We start from the raw sequence: 20,039 nt of genomic DNA on the forward strand, positions 1-20,039 counted from the left end.
TAGCCTCACTGGGCATTTTTTTATGGGGAGGTAAGAAATAAAGGTTTAAAATGCATGTCACATCCCCATGTGATCCAGCCCCTAAATAAGCAAATGCCTTCCAGTTTTGCACAGATGAAACAGGAGCCCTCTGTGCTTCTTAACCCCTCTGTGTGCTTCTTAACTGTTCTCACACCAAGGATCATGGCCTGAGCCTCAATGCTCCCATTCTTGTACAACTCTAAGGCTGTTTACCACCTGCTGTTCATTTACTCTGCAATAGCTGTCCTGCTGCGGCTTTTGAAGCAAGCTGTGTTTGTAAACTGATCCTCACAATTAACATTGTCTTTATCACTTGTAGTTTTGACAGAATAGCTGCAACTCAGATACATTGGGCAACATTTACTAGCTGCTGGACACACAATTATAGAAGGAGATTCTATGGTATTCTGTGTTCAGATGTGTGCATCCATCTGCACTATAATCATAAGGCATTCACTGCACCATCATTCAGAGGTTAAAGCTCTGCATACATGCTATGAATTTGAAGCACATTCGAAGCATATCCCCCCCCCAATGAATTCTGCCCGTTATAGTTTGCTAAGTTTGATGAGAATTGTACCTTTGTGACGGGTAAACTACGGTGTCCGGAATGTTCTTTAAAGGTATTGTGTGCACAAAGTATTAGAGTTCAATCCTGTTTCCACTTACTGAAGTGTAAGCCACAGTGATAACAATAGGACCAGTGGCGTAGCGTGGGGGGTGCAGGGGGGGCCGGCCGCACCGGGCGCAACATCTGGGGTTAGGGCAAATCCACGGGTTAGGGGGCGCAAATCCACGGGTTAGGGGGCACAAATTACTTGCCTTGCCCCGGGTGCTGACAACCCACGCTACGCCACTGAATAGGACTCACTTTGGGGTATACATGGATAGGATTTTGCTGTAAATTTCCATATACACAGAGGCTGGGGGGGGACCCCCTCTAGTAAAGTGGTACCTCAGGTTACATATGCTTCAGGTCACAGACTCCGCTAACCCAGAAATAGTGCCTCGAGTTAAGAACTTTGCTACAGGAAGAGAACAGAAATCGTGCTCTGGCGGCGCGGCAGCAGCGGGAGGCCCCATTAGCTAAAGTGGTGCTTCAGGTTAAGAACAGTTGCAGGTTAAGAATGGACCTCCAGAATGAATTAAGTATTTAACCCAAGGTACCACTGTACATAGGGACGCGGGTGGCGCTGTGGGTAAAACCTCAGTGCCTAGGACTTGCTGATCGCATGGTCGGTGGTTCGAATCCCCGCGGCGGGGTGAGCTCCCATCGTTCGGTCCCAGCTCCTGCCCACCTAGCAGTTCGAAAGCACCCCTAAGTGCAAGTAGATAAATAGGGACCGCTTTATAGCAGGAAGGTAAACGGCGTTTCCGTGTGCTGCGCTGGTGCTGGCTCGCCAGCTGAAGCTTCATCACGCTGGCCACGTGACCCAGAAGTGTCTTCGGACGGCGCCGGCTCACGGCCTCTTGAGCGAGATGAGCATGCAACCCTAGAGTCGGACACGACTGGCCCATATGGGCAGGGGTACCTTTACCTTTACCTGTACCACTGTACATGAGGGACGCGGGTGGCACAGTGGGTTAAACCACAGAGCCTAGGACTTGCCGATCAGAAGGTCGGAGGTTCGAATCCCCACGACGGGGTGAGCTCCCGTTGCTCGGTCCCTGCTCCTGCCAACCTAGCAGTTTGAAAGCACGTCAAAGTGCAAATAGATAAATAGGTACCGCTCCGGCGGGAAGCTAAACGGTGTTTCCGTGCGCTGTTCTGGTTCGCCAGAAGCAGCTGAGTCATGCTGGCCACATGACCCGGAAGCTGTACGCCAGCTCCCTCTGCCTATAGAGCGAGATGAGTGCTGCAACCCCAGAGTCGACCACAACTGGACCTAATGGTCAGGGGTCCCTTTACCTTTACCATTGTACATGAAATATAATATTCTCTCTCTTTCTCTTCAAAGTGTTCATATCTCAGTATGGAGATATGAATTAAATAATCCTTATAGCAACCTTGTAAAATAGGTTGGGATTATTCTTCCCATACAGGAGATAGAAGCCCAGGGCTCAAAGTAGATGTTATATGGAGTTCTGATGTTTCCTCTCCTCTTTAAACCCAAAACAATCTGGGCAAATGGTAGCAGAGCTGAAAAATGGCAGTCAGGGAGAAGCTGCTCTTTCTCCTCTGATCATTTTGCAGCTCAAAATCACCTTGTCCCAGCTATTCTTTGTTTTTCCTTTTACATATGGTGGAAAGGCAGTGGAGGAAATACCAGGACACTGCAACACACACACACACACACACACACACACACACACACACCCCGCCTTAGGGTGCAGAGGATAATTTTGAGCTGCAAAGGAACAGGAGAGGAAAGGGTTAAGAGCCATGGGACTTTCATGGCTCAAAGTGCTTTGAGTTAAACACATATGTACGTATATGCACATGTATACACATGCAGCCACACACAGGGAGGCAGAGAGGAAGATTACCAGAAATTTGTGTAACGTGTAGTTTTGAGGCTAAGATATAAACTCCTAGCCCAAAGTTTAGTCTCTTAGCCACAGTGCTATATCCACTTTTAATGCAAAATAAATGCAGAATCGGGGGGGGGGGGGGAATAGTTGTTTCAGATTAATTAATACAGAATGAAGAGGTGTGACCTGGTGGACAAGCCCTTGTGACAGCTGCCATTTAATGATAAGGGGAGTGGTGGACATGTGCAATTAGGTCTGGGATGAGAACTGTCACTCAGTAATGCAGGAAATGGCCGGAAGAAGGATTATTTCTAGCGTTCAGAGTGGCGGCGGCGGCTGGCCACCATTCCCTCTCCTTGCTCGCTGCTTCCAGGAGAGATGAAGGAGGAAGAGCTTGAAAATCTGAAGCAGCATTTCAGAAAAGCTTGAATCCAAAGCTGGTTGCTCTTCTTTATTACACTGGTATTTATTTATAGGACGTAAGGACAGATGTTCTCCAAGTCTCTCAACTGCCTCTCCACTGAAGGCCAAACTTCATGTGGCATTAAATTATCAATTAAAAATAAAAACTGTGAATCTTTTTTTGAAATGGTGGCCAGCATCCATGGCAGGAGACAATGAGGATCAGGACCACCCTTTCTTTACAGTCCATGATCGCAATGGAAATCTCTCTCACACGTCCACACATCCTTTGGACCACACCAGCGAGGCCGAGAGGGGGGTCTGGTCATCTGCACAGCCCTGGGCATGCCTACACACTGCCCAGGCTTGTGCCCCAGGGAGGTCACTTTGGTGCTGCTAACACAGAGGTTTGACTTCTACCCCAGAGGCCCACTCCATTGTCTCGCAAGATAAACGAATGCCAACAACAAGACTTACAAGCTGTTATTGGGCACAGGATGGAAACTGCCAGTCAGATTAGCAATATTTAGGAAAGAATTAATAGTTTGGATGTATACACCCTTCTAAGCAGGAAAATGGCCACAAAGACATCTCATTCATGCCCGAATGATTAGACATTATTCAGGCACAGGGATCTTACAGGGTTCCCACTGTTTGGACATGCATCTGCCCAGCCACCTTGTCCCCAGTCAAGACAAGACAAGACAAGACACAAATGGGGAAAAGTAATGCCCACAGTAGTCCTAAGTCAGAGGTCCTCTGTCCTAGGTATGTTGCAAGAGGCTGGCTTATATTTGGATGCTATGGGTGCTGTAAATTCTTGCACTGAGCAAGGAGCTGGATTGTTGTTGTTGTTGTTGTTTAGTCGTTTAGTCGTGTCTGACTCTTCATGACCCCATGGACCAGAGCACGCCAGGCACTCCTGTCTTCCACTGCCTCCCGCGGTTTGGTCAGACTCATGTTGGTAGCTTCGAGAACACTGTCCCACCATCTCGTCCTCTGTCGTCCCCTTCTCCTTGTGCCCTCCATCTTTCCCAACACCAGGGTCTTTTCCAGGGAGTCTTCTCTTCTCATGAAGTGGCCAAAGTATTGGAGTCTCAGCTTCAGGATCTGTCCTTCCAGTGAGCACTCAGGGCTGATTTCCTTAAGAATGGATACGTTTGATCTTCTTGCAGTCCATGGGACTCTCAAGAGTCTCCTCCAGCACCATAATGCAAAAGCATCAATTCTTCGGCGATCAGCCTTCTTTATGGTCCAGCTCTCACTTCCATACATCACGACTGGGAAAACCATGGCTTTAACTATACGGACCTTTGTTGGTAAGGTGATGTCTCTGCTTTTTAAGATGCTGTCTAGGTTTGCCATTGCCTTTCTCCCAAGGAGCAGGCGTCTTTTAATTTCGTGACTGCTGTCACCAAGGAGCTGGATTAAAAAACAAAATATCCCTCCCAACTCTAAAATTTTAAAGGTTGGATCCAGACTACGTGAGCTTAATTTAGGTTATCATGAAATTAATGGGAGTTAAGTTATGACTAACTTCTTCCAGTGATGTAAGTCCAACTCCTTTGGAACAGAGTTTGGAACAGTATGGTGGTATTCAACTAAGTTTTACTCAGAGTCAGAGGCACCAACTTCTCAAGATGACTGAGGGGGCCCAACATGACGTCCTGACGTCACACGTGCGCTGTCACAAGGAGCCGGGGGCAGATCTGAACACCCTCTGAACATTGAGGGGGCCTGGCCCCCTAAAAAAATCATGGGGGTGGGCAAAAGACACACTTAAATTAATGAACATGACTAAGTTTCAGTAATTTCAATGGGTCTGTTCAGAGCTGGCTTAATCACTAAGCAAGCTAGGCAACTGCCTACAGTGGCAAATTTTCAGGAGTGCCAAAAAGGGGCAGTAAAATTCAAAATTTGGCAAGCAATGGGAGGGAGGGGGCCACTGCCAATCCCAGTCTTTTCCATTAACTGAAATGAGGAACTGCCACCAGGCTGACTCAAAACAGATTTGGAGGAAGTGAAGTCAATACCCCTCTCTCAGTGCCCAGTATAGGCTCAGTACCCAATACAGTCATGGAGGACCCAGTACTGGCACCTTAGACCTCAAATCCATGGGGGAGGGGAGATGAGGTGGAGTCTGGTGTGGCAGCTCTGGGTGGGGACTTGCATCACGCCCCCGACCCCCCAAAGGAATGGTCTCTCCACCATTTCCAAGTTTGAGCAATTCATGCTATTCCCATGTTCTAAGGGTAGTGGGCAAATTGCTCTAGAATAAACAGAAGAACTATTCATAAGAGAAGAGTGGGGTAGAAACTCAGAGATCACCTAAGGCCCTTATGTAAGCACTGGGTCTACTCTGAGTAAAATTGCTGAATATGACCTGGGTAAGTTACACTGGCTCTCTGTAGTCAAGATTGCTCTTATTGCCTGGTTCCAGCTTCATGATTCAGTGCTCATCAGTCAATGACTGCAGCATCAGGTGGTAACTTGCACAGGTGAATGAGCCACCACAGAGCAAACATCATCTCACATCACACCCAGCTTTTCTATGGAGTCAGATCACACCTTCAAGGGAGAGTCAGCAAATAAGCACTCAAGCAATCCCCCGGGGTTAAGGAGTCCTATTTTCATTTTAAAATTATGGTAGTGTAAAGGCTTATTCTATCTATCACAGTTAATCTGTGGTTCTTGAACAAGACTCTTTTGTTGTTTTCTCAACAATGGGAGTAATAGAATGACTCCTTGCAAGTTTTATTTGTGGCAACCAATCCAAAACTAGAAGATAAAAACATCCACGAGGTGCGCTGCATGTGTGAATAAGCCAACACAGATCATACTTCAAGTAAAGAACAAACTCTGAACAATAATTAGTCTGAAATATGAATACATAAGAGGGGTGTGCATTGATTGGGGGGGCAAATAACGAGGTGAATCATGGTGATTCAGATGTCTATCCCCTCCTGAGTCAAAGTGCAAAATGCAATTTGCCCCCAAGTCAGAGCAGAGCTCCCTCAAAGCTTTGTCTTGCTTGTTCTCTGCTTGTACTTTTCTGTACCAATAGTTTCCCAAAGCTCTGAGCACATGTGCTTTGCAGGAAGTGAGGTGATCCAAAATACCACTTGTGGGCATTGAAAAGATACTTACCATTTCTGCTGAAAATTCATGAGCTGCTATTACAAACCATCTGCCCGCAGGGCACCCAAGAATGACTCCCATCCTTTGAGCTGTGTTACAGCAGGTTCCTGTCTTTGAATGAAAGCACCATTGAACCCAATGAAACTTACTTCAGACTAAACATGCATAAGAGATTGGGTTTTGAGCCTTTGATTTGGTCTATGATTCTTTGAGGCACCTTCTGTTTTTGCTTTCTCCAGTGTTCCCATCATTTCTTAAAAGAACAGGCTCCTATTCAATATCTCCTCCTCACTTGTTCCTGATGTAGATCTTCACTCAACCCTTCTTCCCTGGGGGTGGGGTGGGGGTGCTATTGTGTCGTTTGCCACAGGTGCCAGCCCTACAAACAATGCTGTATTGTGTTGCTGTTCTAACAAAAGCAGATTTGTCTTTCCATGTTCAACAGTAAAATGAATAGAAATCAAATTATAATATTAGCAAATGTTTTTCTTTATTTTAAGCAAAGAAGCCATGTCACCTAAAGGGTGGGGGGGAGACACTTAATATTGTATTGAAGCCATAGCTATTCATATCTAGCGTGTGTGTGTGTGTATATATATCTCAAATGCTTCCACCAGCATACAAAGTCATTGTGGACTATTTGAACAGTGATCAAAACATTGTTCAAACCCAATGTGTAAGGTAAAGATTTTCACCAGGAACTCCCAACCTTGCAGCCTGGGCTCAAATCAAACTTGGACACAAGCAAAGACCCACCCCCAAGGAAGAGATTGATATTAAACTGCTGAAACAACCTTGGGGCATGAAATTTTGCACTTTGGGGCACTGCTTGTTCTGGTCATGAGCACAAAGCAGGTCACCTTTCATGGGCATTCCCATTTAGCTTCTGAAACATCATTCAATTGCCAGGTCTGTGGTTCAAGTAGCAACTAAGAACAACAACAAAACCACACTGGGAAATGGAAGGTGAAGGAGCCGCCTTGCAAGTCATGGCTCATGCCTATTGTCGCTTTGGAGGCACCTTGATTCTGCTTTGAAGTCCTTCAGGCAGACGCCTTGCCTGCTTTCTACAAAGCCTGAAGGTCATGATTTAGGCATGGAACAAATTGTTCAAAAGCAATAGAAAGGGTTTGGCAGGTGGGAAGGGAAATTAAATTGCAGAATTTATTGCAAATTGTTTTACAATGGACATTTTCAGTTGTCTTTTATTAACGTATTTGAATTGAAGAAACAATTAGAGCAAAATAGTTGCTGCCTTTGATATCAATGTGGGCTGTTCAACATAAGGTACAGTGTTTCCCAAACATCTGCTAAGTGGGGCACACTTTTTTTCTGAGTTAAAATTGGAAGCATGTTTTAGTTGCACTCCTTCAGAGTATTTAAAAGTATGAGTCCATTTCCATTTGGCTTCCCTATGTGCTGCAAACTGGGCAACCAATGAATCAGAGATGACTGACTGATCCAATATACGCACACCCAAAGCAGTGGCTCATACTTTCTTTGCTTTCCCCTGCTCTTTCACGTGTACTATTTTGTTATTCTGTAAATGAAGTTTCTGTAACATAAGTTTTCTACACACCTCAGTATGCAGAGGTATTTGCAATCCCATAAACTGGCAGGTGAAATATGCAGATAAAAAGAATCACCAACTGCAATCCATGACGCATGTTCCAGGAAGAAACGCCCAATGAACATAATGCAACTTACTTCCAAGTAGACATGACTAGGGTTGCACAGTGAGTTTCTTTCCTTGATGTAACTCTTTTATGCCCTGGGAAGTTGAATTGACAGAGAGGCATGGCATGGCAAAAAAATGAAATGTGAATTTAATCATGGAAAAGAGTAATAGGCATCTTCTATAGCTCCACAAACAGTGAAGCCAGTCTGGACTTTGCATAGCACAGCATTTTGTTATGGATGTGATGTGTCTCTAGGTCTTTTAGTCCCCTTTAATCCCAAAATGTTAGTTGACCAGACATTCTCTCCAACTCATCAAAGGCTGGGATAAACCAAGCTTTCTCTTTATATGACAGACATCCCTAGCAGTTCAGTTATAGAAGGTAACCTACAGGAGAAAAAATACTGCCAGCATAATTTCCTTGAAAAATGAGGGAGGGCTGGTTATTCATTTTAGATATAAAAACAATGACTTTGAGCTACTTGAAAGGAGGTCACGTGGGACAAATGCTTCAACAAGCACTCTAATCAGAAATGCCAGATTATCTGACATTTTGGAAGGTAACTATTGCCATTTTTAGATTAGGAATTAAGTCAGACTTATTCTTGACTGCATATTAGTGGGGTGTGGTTGTTCCACACCACTGCATTTTTAATGAAGGTGCAGAACGGAAGGGAACAGCATAGTGGTAAGCACAGGAAGAATATATATGAAAGAGGGTTTGGTGGGGTGGGGAACTGGAAGCGGGGAGGGGAGCAGAGATCAGGAGACATATGCTGGAGCAGAATAACCTCTGGGACGCAGAAAAAATAAGCGGGGTAGTTGAGAAATGGTGACACAGACAGACCTGTGGAGACTTGGTCCAGAGAGACACAAAGGAAAGAGGGCAAAGGCTGTGAAGCACAGAGAAGAGACCAGGCATTATGGAATGGGAAGAGCAGGAGGGATGACTAAGCAGACAAGGGGGGCAGACAAACATTTTGTGAAGTAGTGCAGAGAAGGAATCAAGTGCATACTTTAGGGTGCAGAAAGATAAAGAGGGGTAGCAGAATGGTTTAAAAGAAAAGACAGAGGAAAACACTGCATTTTTAAAAAGGCTTTCCAGCACTTAAAATATTTTATTTGTTTCATTCACAAATGTATACCCTGCTTTCTCTCTCCACATTGGGGTTGCTTCAACCAGTGTACAAATAAAAAGCAGGCATATAAGCTCCAATGATCCAACCAGCCCTCTCAAGTTAGCTAAAGTGCGGATGTGACTCTCTGGGTGAGCTGAGCTGGGTGCTACTGCAAGTGCAATAAGCCATTCTTATGGCTCCAGAATATGCTTGACTATTATTCCTCCCAAGGAGGAGAGCAGGAAGCTGTCACAGAGCAATAATCTGATGATGAAATAGTAGTAGCATGATTCCTTGTGGATCACAAGGACCTTGCGGAAAATCAGCCTTTACCACTAATGAGCCTTGCAGTCTCGCCCACAGTGGAAAAGCCCAGATCCTGCATTATATGGTCAACTGGCAGAAGCCAGAAGAGACTGTCATACACACTCCTAATACATTATCCCTTTGTGTTGAATTATAATTGCAGTGTGGTGCTTTGGGAGCTAATCTGGGCTGAACAGTGCGAGTGTAATTTAGGACTACAGCAAACACTTCACAGCTGCCTGAAGATGGCAAATTCAGGGAGCAGCCAGCTTGTTGCCTTGTCCTGGGGTATTAGGAACCCCAAACCAGTTCATGTGATGCAGAGGTGATTTCCTTAGCAGTGAGCTGCAGAAACATCTGCTTTTCTGTTTATTTAACATTTTAATGTGTGGTGGCAGAGCTGCTCCTATCTCCACTCCAACACTTTGAAATGAAACCGTGGCCATGTTTCTCCACTCCCCGTTATTTCCGCTCTCCCAGAGGATGCCATCTGCTGCTAAGGTCATGCATTATGAATGACCACTTGCTCTACCTGAACCAGAAAATCAGTTGAGGCCAGCAGCACTTGCAATGGCCACCTACCCCTGTTTTGGAGGAGGGGGAAGTAGAGTCCAAGTTCTGCAGCAAATGCCAGCGCTTTTTAAAGTGCCCCCAACCTAAGTGTTCTCTGTAGAGAAAGTATTTTCAAACTTCCCCTCTTCAGAGAACCCTTTCCATACTGACTTGCCTACTGAGGAACCCCCAACACATCTGTCCTGTGCTGCCCAGGATTTGGGCTAACATTCTTAAGCACGATTCTTGTGAGATATTGGCCAGGCCTGTTATCCATGATGACGGAAACCTAGAACACACCCCAATCTCCTCCAAAGCTGCAGTTTGTGAGGGCAGATTAGTAGGGGTGGGCAAGCAGTTATTAAGGGAAGATTGTCGTTACAGGTCTTTTGATTTAACAGACCTCTAAAAGCTTACACACTTGATCACAAGATGCAGTGCGCAGGTCCTGGCCCACTCAAATATTTTAGGGGGGGGCAAAGGCACTTGGCCCCAAGGAGTTGGCTCCAATGCCCCTCAAAAACATAGTTTGGAAACCACTGCTTTATTCCACATGCTTTATTCACAAGGCTCTGTACCCCAAAGAGGCAGAAGGATACATGAAGGTATGTCATTTTGCTTACAGTATAAAACAGAATGTCAGCCTCTGTTAAGGAAACCTTTCATGGCTCTAAATGCACAGCCTCATCCACTGGCTCTCTACCATTCTCTTCAAGGCTCACAGTTGGAGACCCTTGAAGAGTTGAGTTCCTGACCCAGAAAGGGCCACCTTGCCCAACCGTTAAGGCAGGGCGGCCTTCTGCCTGTCAGAGGTAGAACAGAGTTGCAATGGAGGCTATAAATAACTTGCCTAAGGGTCATGTAAAGGCTTGTGAGCTGGAATTGCACTTGCATCCTCAAAGACAATGGGGCCGTTGCGGTTGATTCCATTGTGCTGGATCAAACCCAAAAGCCTGTGATCACAGACAAGCTTTGAACCTTTTATTTTCTCTGAAGTCCCAGGTGCTTCATCTGGAAGTCATGTGTCTTTTAAGAGATCTGAATGCATTTATTCCATCAACTGTGTTTGTGAATGAGCACCTAGAGCTGGCAAGAAACAGTACAGGTTTGTTTTCATGAAAGTAACAACGTTTTCAATTACTTTATTCATTTTTTTCAGTATCATTGCCACCCAGTATAAGAGGGCAATAAAGTCCACAGCACTTTTTTGTTCCTGAGGCTTCAGTAGTGGAGATGGTGTTAATTCTTTTCTTTGCATTCTCATTACAAAGCTTGTCAACAAGCCAACTACCAAAACCACAATTGTGACTGTTTGTTTGTCCCCCAGGTTGATAGAAATGGGTTAAAATGGAGCAAGAAGAATTTTAATCATATTTCATATCCACAGACTGAAGGATTCTAATGGGACAATAGTGTTGTGTCAGTAGGGGTTACTTCACTCTCAATTAGCTAAATTCACATTTAAAAAATGAGTGGGGCATAAGAAATGTTTTGAAGGAAGTGTCATTTCCACCTGCTGGATCCAGTTGATCTTTTCCCTCTCACTCTCTGCCCTCCCTCTTGATCTGGCCCTCTCATACCATTCCCTCTGACCTTTTTTCTTTCAACCATTCCCTCTCCTGCAGCCCATCTCCCCTTGAGTTTGCCATTCTCTCTCGTTTGGATCCCCATTCCAGCCTTCTCCTTGTTTTGCAGTTTGTGTGGAAAACTTTTTTAGACTGGCCCAAAAACCAGAACATCCAGCTTGTCTTTCTAGGAGCTGCACAAACTTGTTCTATGTTGCACCATCCTAGAGAAACCAAAGATCTTTCCTTCCTGAAGAAGGGGAAGGGCTGTAACATGGAAGTGGTATTTGGTGCAGTGGAAAAGAAAAGGAAGATGGCAGGTCTTTCTGGTTATTCCTCTTCCCAGGCTGCACATAAATCTATGCATTGACTAGGTAAAAGGTAAAGGTAAAGGACTCCTGGATAGTTAAGTCAGTCAAACTTGACTATGGGGTTGCAGCGCTCATCTCACTTCAGGCCAAGGAAGCCGGCGTTTGTCCACAGACAGATCCGGGTCATGTGGCCAGCAGGACTAAACCACTTCTGGTGGAATGGAACACCATGATGGAAGCCACGGAAACACTGTTTACCTTCCCATTACAGCAGTACCTATTTATCTACTCGCACTGGTATGCTTTCGAACTGCTACATTGGCAGGAACTGGAACAGAACAACGGGAGCTCACCCCATCACGGGGATTCAAACCCTTCTAAAACATACAAAAGAGATTTGGGCTCTTCAGTGTCACAGGAGGTTTTAAGAAGGAATCACACCACTAGACATTTTGAGCATGAATTTGATGGAAAGATAGAGTAGAATTTTAAAAATAATAATATAAATAAGAAGCTTACTCTCCTCATGCCTCAGTAAATAAGCAGGTTTTGCCTTGTCATCAACTAGCTCTTTAGAATGATACGGCTGACATACCGGTCACATGATTCATGGCTTTATTTTCTACCTAACCCTCTATCAAAAATATAAATGTGCTGATACAGGTATCCTTCTTTATATTCAGGGCTTATAAATAAGCATGATCTTGTCATGACAGGATTAGAAGGCACACAGACTTCTCATAACTTTTTACATAAGTAAGGGCTGAGGCAGAGGGGACAATTTCTATATTCCATCAGGGTTGAAAGGCACCTCTCCTTTCAGTGATTTCTTGACGTTTACTGTGAAAGGGCAGATAAGTATTCACTTATTCCAATGATATCAGCATGGAGCAAAATATGATTGGTTATGTTGCTCTGTTTCATCATCATCTTCACCATGTGATCTCTCCTTTTCTAGAATGGTGACCTGAGAAATGTCAGGTGAGAATTCAACCTATGTGTTACCACCAAACTCTGACTAAAGGAATGAAGAAACTGCAAGAAGACTAGCCATATCAGCCAAGGAAAATCCCCTGCATAAACAGGCCTCAGCTGGTCAGGTGATACTTCCCAACTATAAAAAAACAGCTTCCAAATCAGATTGCCCCTCCAGCCTGAGCAGAGGTGCCAACTCTAAGAGGCCCCCAATGTTGACAGCAATCCGTTGCAGAGGAGGCCTATCGCAGAGCCAAGCACAACAGGGAGAGCCTGGTGGCCCCTCCTCTTCCTCCTCCTGCCATGGAAGGGAAGGAGGGGAGAAGCAGCCCTGGGCTGGTGGTGGTGGCAGGAGGAGGAGGAAACTGAGCACCAGAGAAGACAAGCTGCCAACCATTGAAGCCATACTGCCCCCTGGCTCCTCCAGCACCTCTGCGTCCCTGCACCATGTGTGTGTCATCGCGCACGCGCATGCCCCCCATCTTTTTCTCAAGTTGGCGTTTGTGAATTTGAGAGACTAGACAAAGGGAGCCCCTTTTCAGTTTGCAACATGGAAAACAAGGGAGCCGGCCATGGAGGAAGATCACTCTTTTCTTCCATGGGAAATTTGCTGTGCTTCTGTGCTATGCGCTGAGAAAGGGGTACCTTTATAATCAGGCAGCATTAAAGTCAAATATGTGCATGCATGAGAGAGAATGTGATGTGTCTATGTATATGTTAACAGGGGGTGTAAATTGAACATTTAATAGTCATAGCAATGAGCCACTGTATGAATTCACCAAGCCTCATGGGGAATGTGCACTTAGTCTGCCCATGAAGAGGGAATCGTGCACATTTCCTGGTCAATATACATAAAGTGTTGTGGAATGTGCATAGCTTGACTGAATTTTGTCCATGCTCTGGGTAATGTAGAGTCTCCATTCAGTATGTACGGTCTCAAAGAAACATGACTTTTTTCTAGCTATAGCTCAGAATTGTGCTTTCTAGAGCACGTGGGTTCCATCTTCGAGTTAGATACACATTTTCTCACAACCACTGTGACATTTCTCATGTGTAAGGAATGCATCCCACATGCACCCCACTTGTCTGACAGGTAAAGCCTGCTATGACACATGGTGCATCATCTAAAACCAAAGTCTTGCTTCAGGACTATTGTTTTTACTCATATGCAATGGTGGAAATATAACTGAGCAATCCATCAGCTAAGCCGCATTTGATTACAGTGTGCTGCAAACATTCTCTCTCAGAAATCACATTGACGTTGCATACCTTTGCTAAGTTCAAAAGTCAGGTGTGCTAAGAATGGTACTCAAGACTTGGCTTCTTGCTGCAGTCCTTGACCGTGGAGCCATCAATGCCACTTCAGCTTACTTCCTAAAACAGAAAAGGCACATTATATCATAAGAAAGTACAGGGGAACCCTTTTTTGGCAGTGCATTTGAAGAAATTGAAAGTATAAATGCCCCATTAAAAAAGCAAAGAGACCCCCCCCCATCAGGAGTTTAATCTGCTAGCTGATGGAGGCATGGCATTGGTAATGAAGCCTCTGGCAGTAACTGATTGGCTGAACTTCTCCAATCCTTAGATGATCAGAGTAGAGAGAAAGCTCTAAGGGAAAAGAGGTACAGGAGTGCCAACTTGGCCCCACAACTGTGGGTGCCTGGGGCCATGGGTGCCCAGCCTCTTCATGGGGAACTTTGTGGGTGCTCAGGCACACATGCCCTCAGGGAGTTGGCACCTATGAAGGGGTAGAAGAAGTCAGTACCTTATTTCAGATGTAACTCTTCACTCACCCCTTCTTTCCTGGCCAGGGAAGGGGGCACCATTTTGTGGTTTGCCCCAGGTGCCAAAATGTCTTCGGCCAGCCCTGGGCAACAGTATCATGAGCTGCGGCAGGAACATCTTATGGAGTGAAGAAAGGAGACAGAAGAACATTTGCTTCTCTAAGCTTCTAATACCCCTTAACCCTTAAGGGAAGGGAGCTAGGAGCATTGCAGTTGATACAGCCTGAGTATGGTTTTTGGCATTATCAGCACCTGGTAATCTGAAGAAGGTTGTTAAAGAGGCTGCTCATCTCCCTTGCTGCAAGAATCCTCTTGGATTAGCAGGGTATTAATACTTCTCCCGTGTCAGGATATGTTTCATGGGATTTGTCAATCTCTGTCGTTACCCACATTTAACTCTGATCTTATTATTGAATGATATAGACTGTGTGGTATACAGATACTGTAAAATTAAATGCATATAAAACATCCACACCATAGTTTAAAGCCCATGGCTTCCCCCCAAGAATCCTGTGAACTGTTGCTTGTTCCCCTCCACAGAGCACCCTTGACAAACTACAGTTCCCATTATTCTTTGGGGGAAGCTACATACTTTAAAGGTGCGGTGTGGATAGCCATAGATTCTGTGCCCAGTTCTGCCTATGCTAGCATGGAGCTGAAACCAGCATTCCAGAGGCCAGTCTGGCATGTTGACGATGCAGGGTGAGGCTGCTTTATATCTTCAGGAAGTGAGGGGGGCGGTGCCAGTTTCCTGCCAAACCTGTTGATGTCCTTTCTATTAGGAGGGTTTCTTCCAGCCCCGCTCTCCAATCCTTTTAGAGCTTATATGGGTTTCATCTAGTTTAACCCGAGTGGAAATCCTGATTAAAACCCTATCCTGATCATATTTATTAAACATACACTTGACATAAGTGTCACCCCTAATTTAAATGCTGCATAACTGTATTTGCTCCTTTAATTCAATCATTAGGGACTCAGCAGTCTCTCATTGCCTCCTGTTTTGGAAATTAGCATCATAAGTAACTACCTATAAAGAACATCCAGCAATCATTATGTCTGGTTAATTAAATGCCAGGAGATAGTTCTGCTTATTCTTCCTGAGAAAGTTCAGCAGCCTTTCTGAAGCTGATTTGCTTCTGAGGAGGAAAGAGTCGTTTTTTAAAAAAACTGCAAAAAATAATATTAGATGCTGCTTTTGATTCATCACTATGGTTAGTATTATTAACTTGCAAAATACTATTGCAATACACACCACAGAAGAAGAAGAAGAAGAAGAAGAAGAAGAAGAAGAAGAAGAAGAAGAAGAAGAAGAAGAAGAATTAGAATTTATTATTTGTACCCCGCCCATCTGGCTGGGTTTCCCCAGCCACTCTGGGCGGCTTCCATAAAAACCAGAAATACACTAAAATATCACAGATTAAAAACTTCCCTGAACAGGGCTGCCTTAAGATGTCTTCTGAATGTCAGGTAGTTATTTATCGCTTTGACATCTGATGGGAGGGCGTTCCACAAGGAGGGTGCCACTACCGAGAAGGCCCTCTGCCTGGTTCCCTGTAGCTTTGCTTCTCGTAATGAGGGAACCGCCAGAAGGCCCTCGGCGCTGGACCTCAGCGTCCGGGCAGAACGATGGGGGTGGAGACGCTCCTTCAGGTATACTGGGCCGAGGCCGAGAATCATAGCATTGTAGAGTTGGAAAATACCCCCAGGGGTCATCTAGTCCAACCTCCTGTAATGCAGAAATCTCAACTAAAGCATCCATGGTAGATGGCCATCCAACCTCATTTTGTTAGTTTTGGCCCAGTTCTCCAATCTGTTAATAACATCTTGAATCCTGATTCTGCCTCTATGGCATTCTTACTTCTCCCCCCAGTTTGGTGTCATCTGCAAATTTGATGCGCGTCCCCTCAATTCCTTCATCCAAGTCATTTATAAAGACGTTGAACAGGAACACCCAGGACAGAATCCTACATCACCCCACTTGCCACTTTTCCCCAGGATAACGAGGAACCTTAGTGAGTCCTCTTTGGGTTCAGTCAGTCAACCAGCTACAAACCCACCTGACAGTAACCTTATCCAGCCCACATTTTACCAGCTTCTCTTCAAGGTTATCATGGGGGACTTTGTCAAAAGCCTTAGTGAAATCAAGATACACTACATCCACAGCCTTCCCCTGATCCACCAAGCTTGTAACTCTAGTTTTCAAAAAGAAATGAGATTCGTCTGGCATGACCATCATGGCAGATAACCTCTATGCTGCAGGGATGTGGGAGCATACATGTGGGGCAGTATATATTGCACTCCCCATGGAGGACCTTGCATTATCAGCTATGAAGTGTGGGTAGGAAGGAGTGGGCAATGACTATGACCCTTCTACTAGTTAGAAGAGCAGGTTTTGACACAGTTTTGCCAAACTGAGATAATTTCATCTCATGAAACTTATAGGGAGCCACTAGGAATGAGGGCTGGTCTTAGCATAGACATCTAGGGTCATCTTTCTTGGTCATGGTAGAGTGACTAGTATGAGGTTCTAATATGGTCTCCCATCCAGGCACTTGCAAGATTAAAGTCACATAACTTTAGCAGGGTTGCTACACCATATCCCTAGAGAGCATGACCCTAGAGAGCAGACTGATTGAGGGATTGCATATTGTTATGAATTGGGGGGGGGAGGCTATATGCTTGAGTCCTCTTCTAATTCTTGGATTCAGCACAGATTCAGTTCTAGAATAGCCAGGCTACTTTCCTGGTGAGGTAACATCCCTCTAAGTATGGGCCATTAAGGTAACAAAGGAAGTGGCTATGTGCCAGACAACACATGAGTGGGCCTCCCTCAACTCGCTGGTAGTTAGCAAGAAAAAGGCCAGAGCTGAGAGCTGAGAGTTGAGTTACAGTGCTAGAAGTTAGGAGCTGGCAGACTGCAGGCTGGGCAGCTGGAGACAGAACCATGCCTGATTTCTGATGGAATCCAAGGAGAGAAGCAAGACCCACTTTGGGTGTTGATGTTGTGAGCTCCTCCATCGTAGGTTGCACTATTGTGTAAATAAACCATATATCATAAAGACACCACAGTCTCTGCTGTCCCTCGTTCTGAAGAAAACCAAACATTTATAGTACAATTCATAATTGCAAACATAATTTGGGCATAATGCCACCAAATCAGACCATTATTCTATCTAGCCTGGTGCTGTCTTCGCTGGCTGAGGCCCCTCCACACGTCCGTTTGTCCTGTGATTTCAAGTGATTTCAAGTCATGGGTCTGAGGGGGTTTGCTTTTTGTTAAAACATGTATATGCAACCCTTCGTCCTATTTGGATTTCAGAGTGGTATACAGTGTAGATAAATACAATAAAACAGAATTCTTGGAAGCAAATGAAGATTTGCACAGATAAAAATGCCTAGTCAAATAAAAATGCCTTTGGCTGGCACCAAAGAGATTATTGTGACACTGGTCTGAATAAGCACACACTCTCTACTGGGAGAAGGTATAATTATTCAAAATAATATATAAAGAGAGACACAGCAAGATAATGGATATGCAATATATGCCGCTGTTTGTTGGTGTTTTTTGCTGGTAAAATCAATTTAATCTTCTTGTTTTTGGAAATAATGTCCAATCCCATGTACTTCCACTACAGTTGATTAAATAAAATTAAAATAAAATTAAAAATTCCATCATCCCAAAACACGTATGGTGCCTTCAAGGGACTCCTTCCTCCCTTATGGAGGAGCTACATATTACTCAAGACATGGAGCTGTTGCTGAAAATAGCATCCTTATGTCAAGCTCTCCTCCTTTCCCAAATAAGCTGCACATGTCAAGGTTTTGTTATCATTTCAGGTATCCCCCGGTCCCCACCAGCAGCAGTTATGATGGGGAGGGGGAGGGGGAAATGGTACCTTTCAGTGACATCACATGAATGATCTGCTATATTAGGAGGGAGAGAAATCACATTGAAATCCCCCCCGCCATAGCAGCCTCATGTTTTGCATAATGTGAAATTCTGTCCTTTAGTGAGAGAAGCAAAGGACTTTGCTTCTAACAGGTTTCTACATCTGGATCCCCTTGATGAATGAGAACCCCCTGCTCAGACTGGAGGTGTCTTCAGGACTACTCAGGATGCGGTGACAGAGACAGAGTGGGCAAAGATTTCCAGCCATATTGGAAGTGAGCATCCTGAAACAATGTCTTGATCAGTGTATGGCTATATCTGGATCAGGGCTGATGTGGGGGTTTTCAAAGCACTTTTAGAGATACTCCCCCCACCCCCGCCAGCCAAGGACCCTCTCTCTGTGGGGGTAGCTTGGTGCTCATAGAAGCAGGGGATAACTGGAGATAAACAGGTGCTTTCTTCTTTTTAGAGGCACGTGAGGTCAGCTGTTAAGACACAGCAGAGGACAATAGGAGTTCTTTTGCCTTTCAGCCTTGCCTCCTGACCACCCAGTAGAGGAAAAATCCCTGCAGTTTCAGAGGTTTTGCACTGGAAAAAGTGGTGCGCAAACATTGTGTTTCCTGTGAGGTTACACATTGACTGAGAATGTTCAATTTGTTCACAGTAAATCACTCTCTCGTGTTGCTTTTAAAAAATGACTTTCTACCTCATTCTACACTCATTCAAGTTTAATTAATCTTCTAACAAGCTATCTGGGATTTAAATTTGGAGGAAGAAGAGCCCTATGCTTTTCACTGATGTTATGCTGTAAAGCACTGTACATTGGTGATACTATAGAAGTACAGCTTTAAGGTCAAGACATGGAAACCTATACAAAAATCAGCACAAATGCTTCTTATGTTGGTTTACATGAAAGGCAATTTCCCTGGTTTTCATTCCACATAACAGATCATTAGTAGCTTTAGTATTTAAGCACTCCATGCAGATCTGACCAGAAATCAGATACTCAGTGAACTGGAAGTTCTGGACCAAATATAAAAAGCTAACAAAGAAGTCAGACCGCTTGCACAAGTCCACTAGTGCAAACAGTTCACATGTTACATTTTAAATTGTGGTTAAGAAAATACCAGAAAGAAAATAGCAAAATATGGTAACAACTATCATAATACTCACACGTAACCATTTACATAAATGTAAATGGTTGGGTTTCCCCAATTGTGGGTGGTGTACAGATACTTTCATTACTTTTGGTTCTGCATTATTGTGGAAGAATGTGCCCATATCACACTGCAGTGGCATTTTTCATGAAAAACGGCATATAAATCTTTTAACATAGGAAAAATATGTAAATGCACACATACCATTCATTCACAAACAGGTGGCACTGTATGTGTACTTGGGACATTTACATTTTTAATACCCCAAAATCAATTCAGTTTTCTATATGTGAACCCTGTGTTTTCTATATAACCCTGTGTCCTCATGTATATGTATCTGTGATAAGTTATTTTGCATATGTGGAAGCATTATATGTGAGGGATCTATGAAAGTCTGTGTGCATATATAAGATATTGTGTGGGTGTTTTTTATGTGCTGGCAATTACTGAGCAGGAGGGGGTCCATTTGACATCCTACACTGCATGTTTCACACCACATATGATTATTATTCCTCAGGAGAATTTTATCTGATTGCCATATAACCACCTCTGAAATCTCTTCGCTTTTTCAATGAAGCACAAAATAGGGCACTGCTGAAAACCCATTGCATTCCTATTCAGTATGGTAGACTGGCATTGAAAGTGTTTTCTATCCTACAGACATTTTTTTA

General features: G+C 44.3%; 1 protein-coding gene and 1 long non-coding RNA gene across 4 annotated transcripts in view; one reads left to right on the forward strand and one right to left on the reverse strand.

Annotated features, from left to right (window-relative positions):
• The first annotated feature begins 4,030 nt into the window (after positions 1-4,030).
• The window catches only part of ATPSCKMT (ATP synthase c subunit lysine N-methyltransferase), a 207,310-nt gene continuing 191,301 nt past the window's right edge, over positions 4,031-20,039 (forward strand). For both annotated transcript variants that reach the window (XM_081872848.1, XM_081872849.1), the window contains exon 1: positions 4,031-4,214. In XM_081872848.1, coding sequence (XP_081728974.1) covers positions 4,046-4,214 — 169 coding nt within the window. In that variant the 5' untranslated portion in view covers positions 4,031-4,045. The remainder of the gene's footprint in view (positions 4,215-20,039) is intronic.
• LOC309347956 overlaps positions 7,982-20,039 on the reverse strand; it is a 41,825-nt gene continuing 29,767 nt past the window's right edge. For both annotated transcript variants that reach the window (XR_014159075.1, XR_014159076.1), the window contains exons 3-5: positions 14,332-14,440; positions 13,808-13,912; positions 7,982-10,773 (exon numbers count right to left, since the gene is read on the reverse strand). This is a non-coding gene — a long non-coding RNA (uncharacterized lncRNA). The remainder of the gene's footprint in view (positions 10,774-13,807; positions 13,913-14,331; positions 14,441-20,039) is intronic.

This window comes from Podarcis erhardii (assembly GCF_964252035.2).
Source record: "Podarcis erhardii genome assembly, chromosome: 8".
NCBI classification, from domain to species: domain Eukaryota; kingdom Metazoa; phylum Chordata; class Lepidosauria; order Squamata; family Lacertidae; genus Podarcis; species Podarcis erhardii.